Source organism: Polistes fuscatus, unplaced genomic scaffold, assembly GCF_010416935.1.
Source record: "Polistes fuscatus isolate 324 unplaced genomic scaffold, CU_Pfus_HIC Scaffold3, whole genome shotgun sequence".
Classification (NCBI taxonomy): Eukaryota; Metazoa; Arthropoda; class Insecta; order Hymenoptera; family Vespidae; genus Polistes; species Polistes fuscatus.
Genome location: NW_025113107.1, coordinates 9,828,342 through 9,848,611, shown reverse-complemented (window position 1 = coordinate 9,848,611; position 20,270 = coordinate 9,828,342). Strand labels below are relative to the sequence as shown.

The 20,270-nt window shown below is 37.5% G+C and overlaps 1 protein-coding gene and 1 long non-coding RNA gene across 2 annotated transcripts in view; one reads left to right on the top strand and one right to left on the bottom strand.

Moving 5' to 3' along the window:
- LOC122519110 overlaps positions 1-20,270 on the bottom strand; it is an 89,831-nt gene that overhangs the window by 37,708 nt on the left and 31,853 nt on the right. The window contains exons 3-6 of the mRNA XM_043638357.1: positions 11,167-11,402; positions 9,399-9,628; positions 8,440-8,741; positions 7,953-8,233 (exon numbers count right to left, since the gene is read on the bottom strand). Of these exons, the coding sequence (XP_043494292.1) occupies positions 7,953-8,233; positions 8,440-8,741; positions 9,399-9,628; positions 11,167-11,402 (1,049 nt within the window). The remainder of the gene's footprint in view (positions 1-7,952; positions 8,234-8,439; positions 8,742-9,398; positions 9,629-11,166; positions 11,403-20,270) is intronic.
- On the top strand, positions 11,449-11,824 carry LOC122519124. The gene is made up of 2 exons (XR_006304256.1): positions 11,449-11,534; positions 11,625-11,824. It is a non-coding gene; the product is annotated as an uncharacterized LOC122519124 (long non-coding RNA).

Here is a 20,270-nt window from a genome sequence, read left to right as displayed (position 1 = left end):
TGGCAGGATAGCTGGCTGGCTGGCTGGCTGGCTGGCTGGCTGGCTAGCTCGCAGTTGCTCCTTTCTTTCCTTTTCGTCACGTCACAATGTCCATGAGAGATAGTACGTATTTATATAGCGTATACAAGCGACTCCAATTGGCCTCTTCTCGACGTTAGCTTATCCACGATACAACTCGGATATATCGATGTCCGGCAAGGATCTCTACTTCGAGTACGTAGCAAATGCGACCTACGTATAAACGTACTTAAGTACGTCCCGATCGCGTTCCACGATAGTAAGAACACGAAAAGGATAAGGAAAAAACGTCAGAAACTATGACGATTAGAGAACGATACCATCGCTGAAAAGGGATCCCTACACGTTCCGTTAATAGGTACGACAAGATAACGAGCGGGATGGGGAGATGATCGTTCGATGTTTTTCCAACTACCTTCGACCCTTTCGCTAACACCAATGCCATCAAGACTACCATCACGACAACTATATAGAATACTTATACTACACACCTATGCAACTTGACACAACATATATACCTACATATGTTTGTATCTATACATACATATATACATTCGATGGAGATAGAGATCAAGTTATTTTTGAAAAAAAAAAAAAAAAGAAAGAAAAACTTGACTTCTTTATATCGTGTACCCCTCTTTCATACCTTTATAAAGGTAATATAAATACATATTGTATATATATAGGCTTCCTTAATGAATCCTCTCGCTTCGACTCGATCCTCGTTGTAGTCGTCGTCGTCGTCGTCGATCAAGCCCGCCACCACGACTGCTGATTATTTCGATTGCGAAAGAAAGTTATTTCAAAAGGTGGAACGTAAAATAAAGCGATCGGCTATCTCGAATCGCCGCGATAAATCCGTCCGTCCAATCTATCCATCTGTCTGCCGAGATAGATGTAGCCGAGGCACGCGTGTACCTATGTTAGTACTTACCTATCTAAGAACATGGGTATAGAAGTTCCGTACGAGGGAGAAAGCGTTAACCTAAGCACGTGGCCCGCGTCGGACTAATTAACGTTCCGGTGATTAGGCGGCACGCCGTTTACCACACGTGTCCGTGTCCGTTACATGTCGATCGTTCGAATCATGGGGAATCCGCGCAAACCATCTCTCTCTCTCTCTCTCTCTCTCTCTCTCTCTCTCTCTCTCTCTTTCTCTTTCATTTTTCACGCAAAGTTGTTCTTTCGACGCAGTTCCGAACGATAACACGTCGACTTTCTAACTTGTGATTTGCATGCGGGCCTGAGGCAACTCGAATCGGCTTATCGACTACTCGATAAAGACATATATATGTATGTATATGCACATATATACCAGATTAAATATTGAACGACTCTACGTGCCTTTGCAACATATTTTTTTCTTTTCTTTTTTTATTTTATTTTATTTTATTTTATTTTATTTTATCCGCGAAACATGCGGAACTCGCTTCGATCGAGCTTTACAAGCGACACGATGTAAGTAGTATTTACACGGAACAACTTCGGAATGTTTGGAACGAGATGAAATACGAATTGTATGTATTATAAAATAGTGATACGAATGAATTTATATTGGAATGTTATTTTTCTATTATTTTTTTTTGTTTAATAAGATTATATTTGTATTGTCTTAAAATATAAATAGAAAATATATATATTATATATATTGTTCAAATAAAACGATTCTTTCAATATTTACGAACAAAGAAATCTTTGCGAGAATCGAACGATTCAATTTGGCAAATTAATACGAAAATTCATGGTGACTCTAATTGGACACGATAATTACCGGCATAAAATTGTTATCGCGATACTAATTAGTCAAAGTGTAGTTAGAACGCCGATGATAAACGATTCGAGTATTTTCATAATGCGTATCGGTTTCGATCGCTCACTCAAGGTAATTACCGGGATGCGAGATCGTGCGATCAGTACGGAGACAAATATTGGGAAATCAAGAATCATCCGATATACCTAACACTATCGATGAAGAATCCTACCGAATAAGAGATCGAAATCTCGTCGAATTTCAAATTAAACTCGTGAAATCTCATAAATTATTATAACGATTACAATCAATCAGAAAAGAAAACAGAGAAAAAAAAACAAATAAGAGAGATCAAATTATTCCTAATATATTATCGATCGCAAAAATAAGAAATAAAAAATAAAGATTATACAAAACAACAACACCTTTCGCCGAATATCAAATGAAATACAATTCAAACGAATATTCGGTCGATCAAAATTACTATGTGGCAACGAAAAATTAACGTAAAGAGGAAAAAAAAAAAAAGAAAGAACCTTTGTTCTTAGAACGATTCCAGTTTTAACGGTAAACTTGTGACACATCATCGAGTCGCATAAACCTAAGCTGAAAATATTTAATTTAAAATCTTATTTTAAAACGATATTTTTTTTCTTAATATAAATATTCTTTTAAAAAAAAAATGAAAATAATTTATTAATATATCAAAGAAAAAAAGCGCGAGATAATATAGAGGCCTCCTAACGTCATCAGTTACAAATTAAAATGATAAAAATAATAAAAAACGAATAGACGTTCAATAAACAAACCGATGAAATTTAATAAAATTAAAATACAAAAAGAAAAATAAAGAAAAAAAAAAACAGAAAAACAACAACCTTTTTCTCTTCTCTTTCTCTCTTTCACTCTTGAATAAAACGATTCCGGTTCTCGTTCGCATTAGCATCGTTCGACATGGCAGACAAGACTCTCGCCTGCCATAAAACAGAGTACCGATATACTCGATGGATATTATCGCCTATTAATGATTAATTGACCGCTGCTGGCAGGCGCCTACGTGTGCACCAACTGAAAGAGAGGTGCTACACACCGCGTTAACTCCGCACCGAATGAGAGGTCATGTTCGGGGTTAGATCATGCTTTTGCGCGGCGAATCGTTAGAAAGTCTTCCTCTATATTGAACTAATGAGAGAGAAAGAGATAGAAAAAGAGAAAGATATCTAGTCTGCGTAGTAGTAAGTCGCTCGGAAAAGATCCATCCATCGACGGTGGATTGGTGGATGGTAGGTTGGTTGGTTGGTTGGGTTCGTCTAGATTACGAAGGAATCGGCTGCTTCATCCAGTTCAACTCGATCTCTTTTCTTCGAGCTCGTGAAAAGGATTTAGCTTACTCTCTCTCTCTCTCTCTTTTTCTCTCTTTCTTTCTTTCTTCGTCGTTAATTCCTTGGAAAAGTCTTACGTAAGTATAGATATCTCTCGTTGTAACCGACGTTATATCTGGTGCAATGTATAGATTAAACGTTCTTTATCCCTAACATGTCGTTCACCAAACAGGGAAAACACGGTATAATCTTTCAAATTCCTCCTACATTTCAAGTAAGATTCTCTAAAGTTCTCAACAACCTCGTCATTCCTTTTTTTTCTTCTTTTTCTTCTTCTATTTCTTTTTATTTCCCGAGTGAAAATCTCGTTTCGTGGAATTTATCGAAAGCTTCTCGAACGATGAACTCTCTCTATGACCTTTTCTCGTAAACGCGTAACTCGGAAGACTTGAAACCTATGTTACTAATCATCCGGGCGAAGAGATGGGAGAGGGGTTTCGGTAGAGATGGAATTTCTATCGTTGGGAAACAAACGGTGCAATCGTATAACTTGTATTTTATTTCTTTCTTTCTTTCTCTTTTTTTCTTTAATGGTATAGTTAACTCTAACAGTCAGTACGATTTTATTTGAAGGAACGTTTTCTCCTATCCAAGGACGTTATACTCGAGTAAATCTCGATGAAACAGATATAAAAAGAAGAAAAAGAAGAGGAAGGAAAAGAGAAGAAGAAGAAGAAGAAGGGGTAAAAATAAGAAGAGTAAGAAGAGTAAGAAGAAGAATAAGAAGAAGAAGAAGGAAGGTACGGGGTTCGATGTCGCTAAGGATTTTTCCACGATAATGTTCGAACGACGTGACGAGGGACTACGGAGGGTCGTTAAAGGCCCGTTAAAATTAGAAAGACGTTACGTATCCCTCGATCTTTTCCCTCTTGCTGCTGCTCGAGAGCTTCAGGACATTATCTACTTTACCTCTTCTTATCCTTCTCTCCTTTCCTCTCTTTTACGGGTTTCCAGTGTGACCTCTTCGACCAGTACCTACCCCGACAGAAAAAGCAAAAGAAGAAGAAGAAAAAGAAGGAAGAAGAGGAAGAGGAAGGAAGGTTTGCAAAAAGACAGGAGACAAAGTCAAAGAACAGTGATCTTTGAATAGACAAGGACGAGAAGAAAAAGACCGATAAAAGAAGGCCAAGCTAAAGAGAGAGACAAGAGGATCGAAGAAGCTTGCAAGATAGAAGGCCACGCGTGCGTGGGATGTCAGAGGACACACGAGAAGACACGAGACAGCTATCCTATCCTATCCTCTCCTGTAGTAAGCTTTGCCATCACGGAAGACCTATGTATGTTCTCCTCCAGAGACCGATCCACATTCACGACTTTCTAACGATCTGAGAGAACGTGCCACAACGATAGATATAACTATATATATATAAATGTATATAGTTAGATACTATAATAGTATACAAAAGAGATGTACACCTACATTTGTATACGTCTTTATATAGATACGATTTGCTTTTCAAATCACACCACCTTATTACTCTTTTTTTTCCCTTTTACGAAGATAAAGATAAAGATAAAGAATAAAAGAGAGAGAGAGAGAGAGAGAGAGAGAATGGAGCAGACGTGAGGTCATTTTACAGTGAATTACACCTACGCGTTTATCGTTCTCTTTTCTTCGTTTGGATTTAACTTTAAAAGAGGAAACTTTTACTTTTCGTCCGTTCGTTCGTTCGTTCATTCGTTCGTTTCTAATTGCGTCATGCAATCGTCTTAGGAATAAAACCAATGGAAAGATAGTAAAAGAAAGAAAGAAAGGAAGAAAGATAGAGAATGAGAAGGCGCGCACGCCAACGAAGCTAGCATAGAGTCGCTAGATCACCGAGAAAATGAGAAGGTATCCGGTAACCCGATGTCGGATCGATAGATTAGTTTCTCTTAAGCGGCTGTTATTAGTCTGCTAAGATTCATTCCTGTAGATAAGTATCCGCGCACATCTCGCTACTGCTCGTTCTTCTTCGAATGGAGTTAGGAAAGGTTGCCGATGATTATTAACGATCACGGCAATGTCGACGACCGAGTTCTTAACTTCCTCGTCCCTCTTATTTGCAAGGTCAAACTTATAAGGAATTCCTTTTTAAATTCTATTTTTATAATTATCATCAATCGAAATAAATCTATCCACCGATTTACGAAGGGGTTACGTTGTTTATGACAAGTAATTATAGTTTTTATAACACTTTTATAATTTACTTAAAATTAGGATTAGACTTTATTATGTTGATAGAAATGAAAAAAAAAAAGAATAAAAAAGAAAAGAAGTGACATGAAAAGTTATAAATTATATATAGAAAAGGAAAATGAAAATTTTAGATAGTTTATGTTATAGAGAAAGAGTAATTTCATTTCACGAATGAAACAATAATTAGAATTATAAGAAATAATAAAAATTCTATTAGAAAAATGTATAACAGCTAGAACTTATACGAATATGAGTACAATTACGTACGTAATAGATATCGAAATAGAAAATATGGAAAAGATAATAATGATACAAATAAAAGATCAAACTTTTAATTAAATAAATAACTAAATAAATTATAATTTGCTTCCGATTTATATGGTATTCTGAGGAGAAAGATCTTCCGTGTAAATCGGGAGGGGGGGATAAGCATATACATATGCATGAAAACTCGCTCACAGAGTGTAATAACACCAAAATTGAAAAACAAATTTTTAATCTGGTTGAAATCAAATTCCATTTTCTTTTTGTTACATTCGATGTAATCCTAAAGATCGTTACGCGATTGCAAAATGTTTAAGAAAAATGCGAATATCGTATGTGCCGCGTTAGAGACTGGAAATTGACGATTGTAACAAAAAAAAAGAAACCAATGATAACAAAAAGTAAGAGAAAAAAAAATTGTGACGAAACGAGCGTAAATTTTCTCTTGCGAAGGAATCAATTTCAGTTTCCCATCTCTCTCTCTCTCTCTCTCTCTCTCTCTCTCTCTCTCACACACACACACACACACAAACTCTTCTCTCTTTCTTTCTTTCTCTCTTCTAACGTGAAATACGGTTGCGATACTCGTAGATCTTCATTGCTCAGTAAATAAATCGTAAGGCATAATCGTTAAGCACCATTTGGCGCGTCATATCGCGCTGCGATATTAATTACCTCGGTTGCCAGCTCACGGTGAGTATTTCACGCCACGCGAGTATCGTTCGCGAAAGAGAAAAGGGCGAAGAACTATCTGCACGCGCACGTTGCAACCGTTTCTTCGATGTCTTAAAGAAGAACAAGAAGAATAAGAAGAATAAGAATAAGAAAAAGAAGAAGGAGAAGAAGAAGAAGAACCGATAAGGATCGATGCTATAATTCGAGTAAATCTACGTAAAGGATCGTGCTCTCACCGTCGTCGATTCGTTCCGCGGTATCCTTTTATGGAGATAAGGATCGGTGCCATAATTTCGAGAAGATCCGTCTCACTTTCTCTCTTTCTCTCTCTCTCTCTCTCTCTCTCACTCTTTCTCTTTCTCTATCTCTTTCTCTTTCGCGGTACCTTATTTGCCGAGGAAAAAAATTAAACTCCAGGAACTCCAGGAACTCCAGGAGTTTACTTCTTTCTGTCTCGAAAAATAAAAAGTAGAAGAAGAAGAAGAAGAAGAAAAAGAGAATTCTTAAAGGCATAAAGTACCAGTATTATAATCACATTAGGGCCCTTGTCATTGTCTGAATCGGTTCAAGGGAAAATGATCGAAATACTCGAGGACCCTCTCTCTATCCTCCTCCAATTCTCTTCTCTCTCTCTCTCTCTGTTCATCTTCGATTACGTTTCCAGTGAGCGTGTCATGAATATGCATGCCAAGTGCACTCGCGCAAAAATTCACGGCCTTGACAGTCTGACGTTTTGAAGAGCGTAACCGTAAACGAGACCTAACGATAGGCCGAGGATAATCGAATCTGACAGGATGCAAGAGAGATCGTCAGTATTTATCTCTCTCTCTCCCTCTCTTTCTATCTCTCTTTTTTTCATCTTTTATATTTTTTTGTAAGACTTGTAAAGAATCTTCTTCTACTCTAGGGTCGGTGCGTCCTTGTTAAATTATTTCTGAAAGATGGCGCATTTCGTTTATTCGCGATATCGAATATCGAATGATCCCTTTTATAAGATCAGATTCGAGCACTAAGTATTATCGCGAAAAGAAATCGTACTTTCGATTTAAACTGTTCTTTGCTAAAGAAGATAGAGAAAGAAAGAAAGAGAGAAAGGAAGAGAAAAGGAAAAGCGATTGCACTCAACGCTGGATGAATTTCACCGGTGGGTAAGAGAGTAGCGGAGCAAAGGGAGGTAAGGGAGAAAGTGTGGAGACGATGAGATAGGAAGAGGGGGAGAGGGAGGGAGAGGGAGAGGGTCGATCTACTAGCTTCGAGGGGTCATTATAGTTCTCCTTAGCTGGCACGCGGCCTCCTCTTCCCGACTGTCCGGATTGACTGATGTCGGGTCATTCGCCAGCCTTCTACAGATCTCACAGTTGCCTCACCTGACGACGTAGGAGTTAAATAGAAGAACGAAAACAGCTTCGGAGAATATTGCGCGATGCTTCGTTACGAGAGCGACTTTCAAAAGCAATTAAAACTATTCCCGGCATGCCGGGAGAGAGAAAGAAACAACAACGAAAAAAAGAAAAGAAAGAAATAGAAAGAGAATAAGTAATCTAGCATAACTTTGATCGTCGAACTCTTCTGCTCTTACTTATTCTTATTCTTATTATTCTTTTTTTTCTTCTTCTTCTCGCAAATTCTTTAATCCGTATCAAGACTCGTTAGATTGAAGGATGTTAGAAAAGGTGAAACTTACCTGAGCGTACTCCGCACAAGTGTCGATCGAGGAGACGTAATTGACGACGTCTTCAATGGTCCAACGATTAACCGCTTGTCCATCTCCGCACGGCATGTGCCCGCACAAAGAAGGACATCTGATGGGTGGCGGCGTGCTCGGACCAGGTGGGATTGCTTTCGGTTTCGGAGATATACTCCCTGATCTTCTCGTCTCTGTTTTTTGCCTTTTACGAGGTGCAAATCCTCCTGGCGTAGAGAGATCCAAAGGACTCGTCACTCCCGCGTCACGTTTATTTGCACCTGTGAGAATTTACAACGATGATAAGAGATTTTTCTTTTTTTTTTTTTTTTTATTAGAACAATGCGATAACAGATAGGATTATTATTTTTTTTTTTTCATTTGTTTCGAAAACGAAAAATTCTATATATAATTACGCGTATTATTTTATTATCACGAGACAAATAAATTTCTTAATTTTTTTTTTAATTACAATATTCGTACTCACCTTTGAGATAAGTTTCAAGTTCAGCTGCGTTCTGAGCCGCGTTAGCCGTTCGCACCATGTGCAAGAGTGCTTGCGTCGATGACATATCGAGCATTGGTGGGAACACTGGGTTCCCGAAGATGCTGTCCTGTTTCTGTTCCTTGGGATCCTTGTTAGAGAGTGGTGAGGTGGTTTGAACGGTGGTTGGTTGTGGCGCGCCAAGCGGGGCCATTAGACCGACGAACGGCGTGGCTGCGGTCTTGAATGCAGGAAACCTGGGATCTAAACCAGGAGGATAGCCGTTCCTTAGAGTACTGAAGTAACTGAGAACAACAAAAATATAAGATTACTGATAAATATTTCACGATCAAAGCTATGCCTCTCACCTTTTTTTCCTCTTATAAATATTCTAATTAGAAATAACGACAAAAAAAAAAGAATTACTCAACTTCGCATAAACATTATTTACTATCTCGTAACACATTTCTAATAAAATGAAGCTATTAATTAATATTTAACAAGTTTCGAGGTAAAAGAAAAATAAATTATTTAGGATATCTCACATATACATCTGAAGAAGAAGAAGAAGAAGAAGAAGAAGAAGAAGAAGAATTTTTAATGCAATCGACAAAATAACACGTGGACTTATTGATTAGGTGTAGATATTAATTAAGTACCATTTAAAAATAAAATACGCTAGTCCAATCATCTTGCTTATTAATAATTTTGGTTATTAATTCTCAAATGTGTTTCATAACTATTCACGTGTCGATACTTAAACGTTGTAAAATATCGGCGTTTGTATTTTATATTTAAAACAAAAGTTATAAATAAAATATAACGTATTAACGCGATGAATATTATTAATTTCTATAATTTAATATTCACCTAGTCATCATTTTCTTCCACGAAATATAATATTAATAGGAATCGCAAAACTAAATTAAAATACATTGGACATTATCGATAAATAAACTTACTCGTTAGGGTTGGCGTTGTTGTACTTGGCGGCTAGGCTTCTCATAAAATCGCTGCAATTTCGTCCCATCATCTGCTCCATGTGCTTGAGATGATGCGGCGGTTGTGGTGGCCCTTCGGGTCCACCGAGGGAAGTTGCATTTGGCGGCGTGCCTGGATGACTCGACGAAGACGGCGTTACGCTTCTAGACGAGGTCGAATTATTGTCGGGCGTGAGTCGTTCAGTTTTAACCTGAAATTGTACGATGGGAACAGTTGAAATCAAAGAAGAGGAGGGAAGTTGTCGGAGTTATCTCGTTTTCATGCGTCCTCGATCGGAAAACTCGTACTACGTTTAACTATTTCACTCGCGGTCTCTCTCTTATCTTAGAGAGAGAGAGAGAAAGATAGTAATACGAACTAGCAGGAAATATCTCGGTCGCATTAATTCCCCGAGAACAGATTGCATCCGAGATATGGTAATGAAGGCAACGCGTGGCGCAAGAATTGACTCCTTCGCAGCTAGAACGCTACTGGTGCGGGATAACCACGTGACACCAAGAAGAACGAGACTCGATTGGCGGTAAAATGGGTTCTCCCTAAAGAGTTCGAGAAGCCACCACTGTTTTAAACAACCCACCGTAAATCTCTTTCTCACCTTGCGAAACATCGGCTTCTTTTATTATAAGTAAAACTCGAACAAAAAATAGAACGAGAGAGAGAGGGAGAGAGAAAGAGATAATAAAAAGTATAATTATAAGGAAAAAAGTCGATTACTATTCTTTTTCAAAATAATCATCGAATTTTTCCCAAGTTCTACGTTCAATGTCGTATTTTTATCTGTTTTTTTTCTGTCTATATCGCTATATAGCGTTAATGTTCAAACGTTTACAAAAGTGTCAAACGTAAACTTACGTGTATGTATGTGTGTGCGTTTGTGTCGACGAAAAAATGACACTGCATTTTTAGACGAGGTTGACATCGTCCATATGTATACGAGAATCGGTCGATCGGTCAGAAATTTCGAACGGGACTCTTTAAGTACAGGTGTACAGTGACTACCGGTCAAAGGATAAGAGAGAGTTCTCTTTATTTCTTTATTTTTCTCTTTCTTTTTCTCTCTTTTTCTCTCTCTCTCTCTTACTTTTTCTATGCTCCTACGTCACAACGTAAAGAAAATCTCTCGAAACTCTCATACGTGTTCAACGAGCGCTGCTATGCGAGGACCGATCAAACACTCGAAACGGTTCCGCCGCTGATTTTTATTTCGAAAATTCGTACGGTCCTGGGCCCCAACTCCTTCTTCCTTTTTTTTGTATTTACTCAAACGCCTCGAACTCTCCACAAAGAAATTTGAAAGAGAATGAAAATAAAATACCGACACACGCTATGCGTAATCTCCGTACATATCGATAATTCTATTTACGCGTCTCAAAAACCTATCGACTAAAAAAATGTTAATTTTGAAAATGAACAGAAAAGAAAAAAAAGAAAGAACAAGAAAAAATTGGTAAATATAATTAACGCAATGAGGAGAATTATTCGTGTAATTTTTTTTGTGTTGTTCTTTCTTTCCTCCACGCGAACCATACGAATTTTTATATTTAATACGAGTTAATACGAGTTATGACGCAAGTATCATATTTAGTTTTCGTCATTAAAGGTTAACGCGTATCGTTCAAGCGAATGTATTATAATTCATGAGAAAGAAAAAAAAGAAAAGAAATTAAAAAACCGCTTGCAAAACTGATCGATCAATTGACGAGAAAAAAAAGTAAATAAAAAACTTACTTGAGCGGTATCGAGACCATTCTGATTTTGACGTCTTCTACCTCTTGGAGGCCTGCTAGTAGCCGAACCCGAAAGGTGGGCGTCCTGGGGGCTTCCGCCCCTGCCGTCGACCGCTGTGTTCGCGGCCAGGGTGGTCTCCTCGTTCTCTTCTGTGTGCGTTCCTAAATCCGCTGCTTCTCCACGATCGCCACCACGAGATCCGGTACCCGTGGACGCGTTCTCACCAGACGCTTCACCTGAAACGCAATTTCCAATACACACACGCGTTAATTGGTCGAACGTTAACCCTTTAGCTTACAAAGACGTCTCAGAGGCGTCACAAGGTTATCGGACCAAAAACGAATAAGACGCCTCAGAGGCGTCGCAAGGTTTTGGGATCAAAAACGAATAAGACGCCTCAGAGGCGTCGCAAGGTTTTGGGACCAAAAATGAATAAGACGCCTCAGAGGCGTCGTAAGTCTACCGGGCGAAAAAAACAAAACATTTCAGAATATTGTTTGGGCGGCCGTTCCAAATATGAATGTAAGAATATTTTTCGTAACTCTAGTTTTACACTTTCTTACTCTGATATTCTTACTCTCTACCTTGATTCTTTTCCCTCTTCATACTTATACTCTGTTATTGTGTAATAAAGGACGATATTTCTTATATCTCTACCCAACCGAAAAATAACTTTACTTATTCGAACTACGTATATATTTAGCAACGATCGTTTTCGAATATTCATATCTTTATGTTTCTTGCTTACATTTTTTCCAATCCTACATGAATATAATAGGTCACAGAGAAATTCCAGAGACGCGACGTTCAGTTTCTTCAGTTATTAATAATGGATTATTCAATTTGCAACAATAAGTCTTTTTTTGTTTAATAACCAACTAACCGTAATTATTTATCAAACATCTTGCGAAGTTAATTGTACCGCGCACGTGTATATACAAATCATAGGAAGTTTGAGATTAGTATAGTTTCGAACGCTGAGCCAAGCTTGTGTTTATGTCCCTGCGCGCGACCGACTGGTGTCGCTTTAAGCCCGCACAGTTGGAAATTCGATCGTAAGGGAAATGGTTAAAATCTATTTTTATTCGATAAATTGATATTACGAACAAAATAATTACAAAACTAAATTAATTAATGATAATATATAGAGTCATTAATGATATCTATATATAGATATATATCTACACATTTTATTGTTTCGCTAAAATCTTTGATTATATCTGACTAGACATTTGTTTCAAATGTAATTTTTTTAGAAAATAATATATATTTTTTCTTTTTTGTCGTTGTGTTTCGACCAACGATTGATTACCATTAAAAGATTTAATCTATTCTGAAAGAAACACAAAACAGCTATCGCATATGAGAAGAAAAGTTTGATTACACACTTTTTGGAATTTTAGTTAAAAAATCAGATATCCGTGGTGTCTAATCGTAAAGTTTTTTTAACCTTGTGTCGCGTTAAAGTGTCTTTCGACATTGATCTAAGTATTTCAATGAAATACGTTATATGAAAAGAGAGAGAGAAGGAAGGGAGTAGGTAAATAATGTAGGATGATAGTCGTGAAAGGAGACAGCAACGTTTATACCGATGACTTTACCGGCGCTAGGTTTTCTCTAAAACGACAAAAAAAAAAAAAGAAAAAGAAGAAGATAGGAAGAAGAGAGATTTACGTTCAATAATGGACCCGTCTCGGCACCATTATCTTCTTCCTCGATCGCAGAAGCATATCTACACGGTGAACGAGGAGAAGCTGAGAAAAGGTGTGAGCAGGTGGGGGGAGGAGGAGGAGGAGGAGGAGGAGGAAGAGGAGGAGGAGGAAGCAACGAGTACAACGACTACTCAACAGGGTCACTGTCCCATCCTGGCTACCAAAAATATCCAATAAATTCTTGTCATCGTTAAACGCCTGGAATTTTATGGAGGCAGTAACTCGTCCGCACCGCCGAATTTGCTGTCCGATAAAATCGAGCGTACTGCCGATGCCGACGTCGCTCTGTTGTTGCTACTCTTCTTCTTCTTCTTCATCTATTTTTCTTCTTCTTCTACTTCTGCTTCTGCTTTTGCTTCTGCTTCTACTTCTTCTTCTTCTTCTTCTTCTTCTTCTTCTTCTTCTTCTTCTTCTTCTTCATCTTCATCTTCTCTACTTTGCCGCGTTCGCACGGATACGCCAGGGATCTCGTATCTTTCCATTACTCTTCTTTCATTTCTTCCCGGTCTCCTCGTCCCAACTTCAATTCAAACTTAACTTACCATCACTCGAGAATGTCATTCTCATTTCAAAAAGGATAATGCATTTTCTTCGAAGTGTCCATTATTCGGCTTCTTTTTTTCCCTTTTTTTTTTTTGCATTTTAAACAAGCAGATTATCTTATCGGAAGATTAATTATTCATTATGCATAGGTATATTTTTATATAATAGTATGTATAACTTAAGCTGAGACATTAACAAATTTATATTTGAATAAAATTATCGAAATAAATTATTTGATAAATCAGAAGCACGATGTCATAAGAAATAACAGGTATGGGTCATCGTCCGATCGTAAAACACACGACGCGTTTAATTAAGATGCTGCGATCCAATCGGCAAATTATTCGAGAAAACTATTTTGACACGTGATTAGAATCATTCTACGATACAAATCTTTACGCACGAATCGTTTACGTTTTCATATCGAATATTTACTTTTATGGCATTAGGGTGACACCTTTCGAACTATTAATTTTGTACGCTACTCGTCATTCTCCTAACATGTTTTTCTACGGTAGTCATTAAAGAATGACTTAATAATCGTTTCTATACTGGAAATACTTATGACTATTTATAAGAATTCTATTAAACGATAAACATCGTAAGTAAAAGCATCGCATTTTTTTTCTTTTTTTTTTTTTAATATAACACGTCGGATTTTACATAATTATTACCAGAATTTTAATTTACCTTAAAACTATGATCTCTCTCCTTTCGAATTACTTATTACAAAAAGATTGTATAATATTGACTATAAATCATGTTGCAATTGAATTTATTGTATCGGGTCGTCTCAAGAATTTTTTGCTTTCTCTCAGCAAGTTTTACATGCACAATACTTTTCATTTGGTTATATATATAAATATAATAATTTTTCTAAACAGTTCGATATTGCCATTAAGTTGAATTAAAAACTTTCGCGCCTTGACGAAAGAAAATCTAATGAAATTTTTGTTTTAAATAAAAATTAAAAAACAGATTGTCTCTACGTTAAACCGAAAACTGTTCAACCGGTCCAGGTATTTATCGGAAATAATTTTCTAAGATTAACAATTGGTTGAAAATTTGAAAAGGAAGAAAATATATTTCTGGAATATCTTCTCGCGTACTCTTCCGGGAGAATCGTTTAGTAATCTACAACAACAGGAGAAAAGTTTTACGAGCGCGGTAGCATGTCGGAGGCACGTACGACAAATATCGTAACTGGAATGCAAAACTTTGCTAGTCGTCGTCAAAGAGTAAAGCCCCATTGTTTGAAAACCGTTGGTCGTTCAGTTGTTATTCCTTTGACTGTTCTTTTTTTTTCCTCTACTACTTCTTCTTCAACGATGAGCTTCAAAACCGAACGATAAAACGTTCGGGCTATCTATATTTCTAGTCGCGTTCCTCAAACTCAGTATTTTCCATGGTCTATCACACGGGCAACGTCAAAGGAAAATATTGTCAGCAATAATTTCCGTTTGAATAGTTCGTGTTTACGGACTTTGTTCGTTTGTTTTCTAAAAGTGATGTCGTCGTTCTAAAGGTTTTTTCTTACCATCTACTCACGTATACACTAAAAAGTCCTAGAAAATGTTAACGAGTTTTATACTACCTTTTTTTATGTTCAAATAGAATTTATCCAAATGATTATTTATTAACATTAAATATATATCAAATAATAATTTAAGATATTATTAAATCGACCAACTTTGTCAATATTCTTTACGAAATAATACCAACGATTAGGACAATTTTAAAAGAAACAAAACCACGAGAGATGGATCTTTGGAGAAAGAAAGAAAGAAAGAAAGACAGAAAGAAAGAAAGAAAGAAAGAAAGATACTCGTTCCTCGAGTATTCTCATCCAACGACGTGCGTTTCGGTTCGTTCGTTTTAGCACGTCGTTACGATATTTTACACTTCGACACGGTGTTCTGTCCACACCGTGAAACAAGAAAAAGAGAAGACAAAGAATGAAAAGAAAAGAAAAGAAAAGAAACGAAAAAAAAAGAATACGAAGAGGTACATACGTACATGTGTATACGTCCTACGATACCTTAGCAAATTCTTATTCTTTTCTTTTCTTTCGATTACGGATTGTCAATCAAACTTGAATATTGGCAAGCATCGTATATCAAGGGAAGAACAAAGTCAAACAGAGGCGTTAAAAGGCAAACGACGAATTCTCTGGCAATAATTATCTTTTTGAATGTGTACGCGTGCCTGTCCTGTCCTTCTCATTCGTTCATTTCATTTAATTTTTTTTTCTTCTTCTTCTTCTTCAAGAATATAACAGCTGTTACACGAGAGTCAGAAAAATGACGGTGCTTGGTAGACCATATGAGAAATAGCGTATCGTTGTGTTACTAAAGTCTTGTAACGAAATGGGTAAGAAGAGAAAGATAAAGATAGAAAGAAAGAAAAAGATTGAGAAAGAGAGAGAGAAGTAAAAGAGAAGACACCGAAGCGAAACACTCATAAGCCGATACAGTCGCCTGAGCATAAATTATCTCGCGACTTTGCTTGCTAAAACGAATTGACCTTAGAGGTTAGGAATAGAGTGGCGCGCGACAGGAATAAAGATGGCACCGCGTCTCTGGGTCGACGTTAATTATCTCGCCGCATTTAAAAGCCGCTTTCGTCGAATTCCAGCGCGAATCTTCTTCCGTGTCTCTCTGGTTCGTACCATTTCAAGAAGAAGAAGAAGAAGAAGGGGGTAAAAAAAGAAACAAAACGAAACAAAACAAAACAAAATATAAAAGAGAGGGAAATAAGAAGTAAGGATGAGTTGGGGAGTAGTAGTAGGTACCTATCAGAAAAATTGCAATCAAGTATCTGTCAAAGTTATGAATGACGCGTCGTCGTCGTCGTCGGTCTGTCAAAATGCATGCTGATGAACGTTAACTCAACGGTTCCTTCGTGACCGTGCATGTGAAATATTTTCGAAAGACACTTCCGGATATATTCGAAAGCCGATGACCTGGCTATTATTTTTCTTTTTGTTTTTTTTTATTATGCCCATCCTGTTGCGCAGTGAAAAATTATTGTCTAACCGGTATGAGAAAGACAATCATTTACGAATTAAATACCTAGTATTCGATATTCCTTTCTTTAAAACTTCTTAACAAGACAATGATCAATCTCACGAGTTTTGATCGATACGGTAGGTACCTCTTAGGGCCTACGAAAAGCGGATGCGGGTGTGCATACGTGTTACCTACTTCCTTCAAGTACTATGCCGCCGGCCTCCACAAGGCTGCTTCTGTTGCTTTTGCCTTTTCTTTCTCTGGGATACACAAATACACGCGTGCGCAAGCACACTCGTACTCATGCATCCGCATCCGGGGTTGCTTGCCTCGCGGTTCTTAATGAACGATAAAGTGAGTTCTACGCGTCGCATGATGCAATCGCCGTGTAAACCGTCATTATAGGTTCCCGGAGTAAGGAAGAGCTATTATTTTCTTTTACGCGCTTCCATCTTCTTTCTTTCTTACTCTTTTACTCTTTCATTTTACTCTTTTATCCATCCACCCATCCATCCTTCTCCTTTTCCTCTTTCGAGGAATCCTCTACGAGATCCGTTTCTGAATGAACCAACCACCACACGATCCGAGCTGGAAACTGGACGATTCTGAATATGGATACTCCCGCTCACATCTCGAACCATTACCTGTCCAGTAACTGGATTCGCGTGTGTCTTTCTTCTTCTACTAACTCCGCAAAAGGGTTTATCGAGGTGTTCATTCAATGAACGAGACTCGCTCACGTCTATTCCAACGTTTCTTCTTCTCGCTTGACTACGAGAAATAGTTAGCTTCGTGGAAAATTTCAACTGGCACGTCAATACGGTGCGTGTTCATTTATATATAGAATTATTTATAATTGTAATCACGAATATTATAAAAAGTGTGTCGAGGAAAAATAATATGACATTGTACAGTTACGATTGATAAAGAATTGTTGACACAGGACATTTACAAATCATTTCTTCTTCTTATTTATATCCTTCTATACATTAAATGATCTTTTCGATAGAAAATCAAATAAATAATATTAGCTTCTCGATCTTCGTCTCAACTCTTTTCCTGCGTTCCTTGTTTTAATTACTTCAATTTTACCGGAAGGTTTTGTCGACAACACGGACAAATGGACAATGATAATCGTCGGTGTACGCCGTAACGACCTTCGAAGGCCACGAAGTGGAGAAAGAACGTAGAGAGAAAGAAAATGGAAAGCAGAATGAAGAATTCAACGTCGTTGTAACGTTAACACGATCAACGCAAAACATAGGATACAACAGATGGTAGAAACGGCAACGGCAACAACAACGACAGGGACAACTCGAGACGAAGATGTCGCCATCGTCGTCGTTTTTGGATTCGTTGTTGGTAGTAAATCCTCTTGAGCTAGGGTAGAGAAAAGAACAGAATGTGACGGTGAACGGGTGGACAGAGGGACGGAAGGAAGATGAAAAAGTAGTTTGGTAAGAGGGGATAGAGAAGTCTTGAGCGTGCCCATTAAAGTGGGTTATGCCCATTTCAAGTGGAAAATCATAAGCACCGCAAATACGCCGTTATTACTATAGACGCGCCACACGAGCTCGCCACTTTGTAATCATGACTAATGCATAATGCAGTAGCCGCTCTGCTCCTTCGCCGCGTATTCTACGTACCTACGTACTACGTACATATGCGGATACGTTTATGTAAATATGTTCTCTCTCTCTACGAGTCTACCTGCGGGACCTCTTCTTCTTCTTCTTATTCTTCTTTTCTTCAACTATCACTACTACTACAACCACTATTACTACTACTACTACTACTACTACTACTACTACTACTACTACTACGAGAATACAACTGGTGTGTTCTATGGTAGATCGTTTCGTTGATTGTACCCCCCCCCTTTCTCTCTCTTTCTCTCTTTCTCTCTTCTTCTTTCTTTTTTTCTCTGTCATCGCATACCCAATGCTCGTAGATGACGTTTTCATGAAAATACTTCTCTGAAAATGTACTTCCTTTTTTTGTTTCGGCCTTTGCTAATACTTTTAGATTTGCGCATAAAAATTGTACAAGAGTATTTTATCGTAGATAGAACATTTCTAGAAAGAAGATGAGAAAAATGTAAGTAGACGTACGAGAGCCAGACTCGGCCTTGGTCGTGCGGAGAATGCTCGAATCAGCTGTTTTCAAGCGATGGGAGGTCTCCCGCGGTACACAATGGCTGTCACGTGACGCGAAAGCGTTTATTAGCCGACACGAGTCTGGAGAAAAGGTTTAAGAGACGAAGATAGATATACGTTCGTGGATGGATGGACGGACAGCTAGATGGATATAGTACTGGATAGAAATAAGAGTGTAGGGTGACTGAGCGAGTAAATGATAGAAAGAAAAATAAAGAGAGAGAGAGAGAAGATAAGGTGGCGATTTATAGCCAACCAGAGTTTAGATCAAACGACGTTAAACAGCTAACTTCGATCCTTACACACCACTACCACCACCACTACTGCTACGAATAATCAATCCCATGACGTATGGTCGATTGCTTCTTATTAGGAGGCCGAACATGTCCGACTTTACGTAGGAACGCGCCAACGCATTCCTGCAACTAATTAGCTCCCATTGTAAGTGTTGAGTTGCTCGAGGCGTCAACAGTGTCACGCATTGCTCCTCTTCGTTTACTATCTCTTTATCTCTCTCTCTTTCTTTCTTTCTTTTTCTTTTTCTTTCTCTCTCTTGCTTACTCGTCCCTCTTCTACCCTTGTCCTCGAGTTCGACCTCCGTTTCCGGAGGCGAACCGCACACTGACCGTACTCGTTATGGTCGCAAACTGACGATGTTGACCGTCGTTGATCAAACGACGGCACGTCACAAGATCATCCGTTAAGGAGTTGTCGATCTATCTTATTGAAAAGGTCATGGAATGAAATAGCAGGAGTTACTCTCGCAACGATTACTCTCTTTGAAATATATTTACACTTATCTGATATTAAATTAGTTGCTTTTTTTGATTTTTTTAATTATGCACGTTCGATGCTTCTCTTTTTTTGTGTGTACGTTTTTATTATTACATATTATTATTATACGAAAAATGTTTTTGCATTTACGAGTACGCAGATCGAAAGTTTAGATACGCGGGTGCAGATTTTTTTTGTTAACCAATTCGAACCTCGGTCACCTTCGGGAAATTTTACGGCCCCCTTGTGTCAGACCATTTCCGAGAATTGATGTAAATTATTATATACGCGAACGCGTTTACCTACGTAAACGAACTTTTTTTATATCATCAATTTAATATGGGTCAGCGTGCCAAACAGTATTTCCAAGAATCGATGTGGGTCAAGAATGAACGTAAATATGTAGGAACACGAAATTTTTCAAAGGTATCTCTCTGTATCTCTCTCTTTCTCGACGAGTATGAGAAGGAATTTTGTTTTTTTTCTTTTCTTCTTTTTTCCCCCTCTAAATATCAAATCAGTGTATCAACTGTAAATTTATCGTATCAAGTGTTACGAATTATATTCCTTCTTTTATTTCTTTTTTTAGATTACTTATGTTGTCATGTACGATTAATTACCAAAAAAAAAATTTACAAGTCCGATAATTATCAATGAGAAAAAAAGTATTTAAAAATATTTATCAAATAAATGGAAATTAATTTAAAATACAATAATTAAAATAAAGAATTAAACATGTGTTTTTCTTTTTTATTTTTAGACGGTTGACATTATGAGTCATTTTTATTAAAAAAAAAACAAAAAAGATAAACATTCCAAATTTATTATTATCACTCGTTAGTTGATAAGAAAAATTCTGTGTGTGTGCGTGTGCATGTGCGCGATAGAAACTAAAAATAAATGTTAAACGC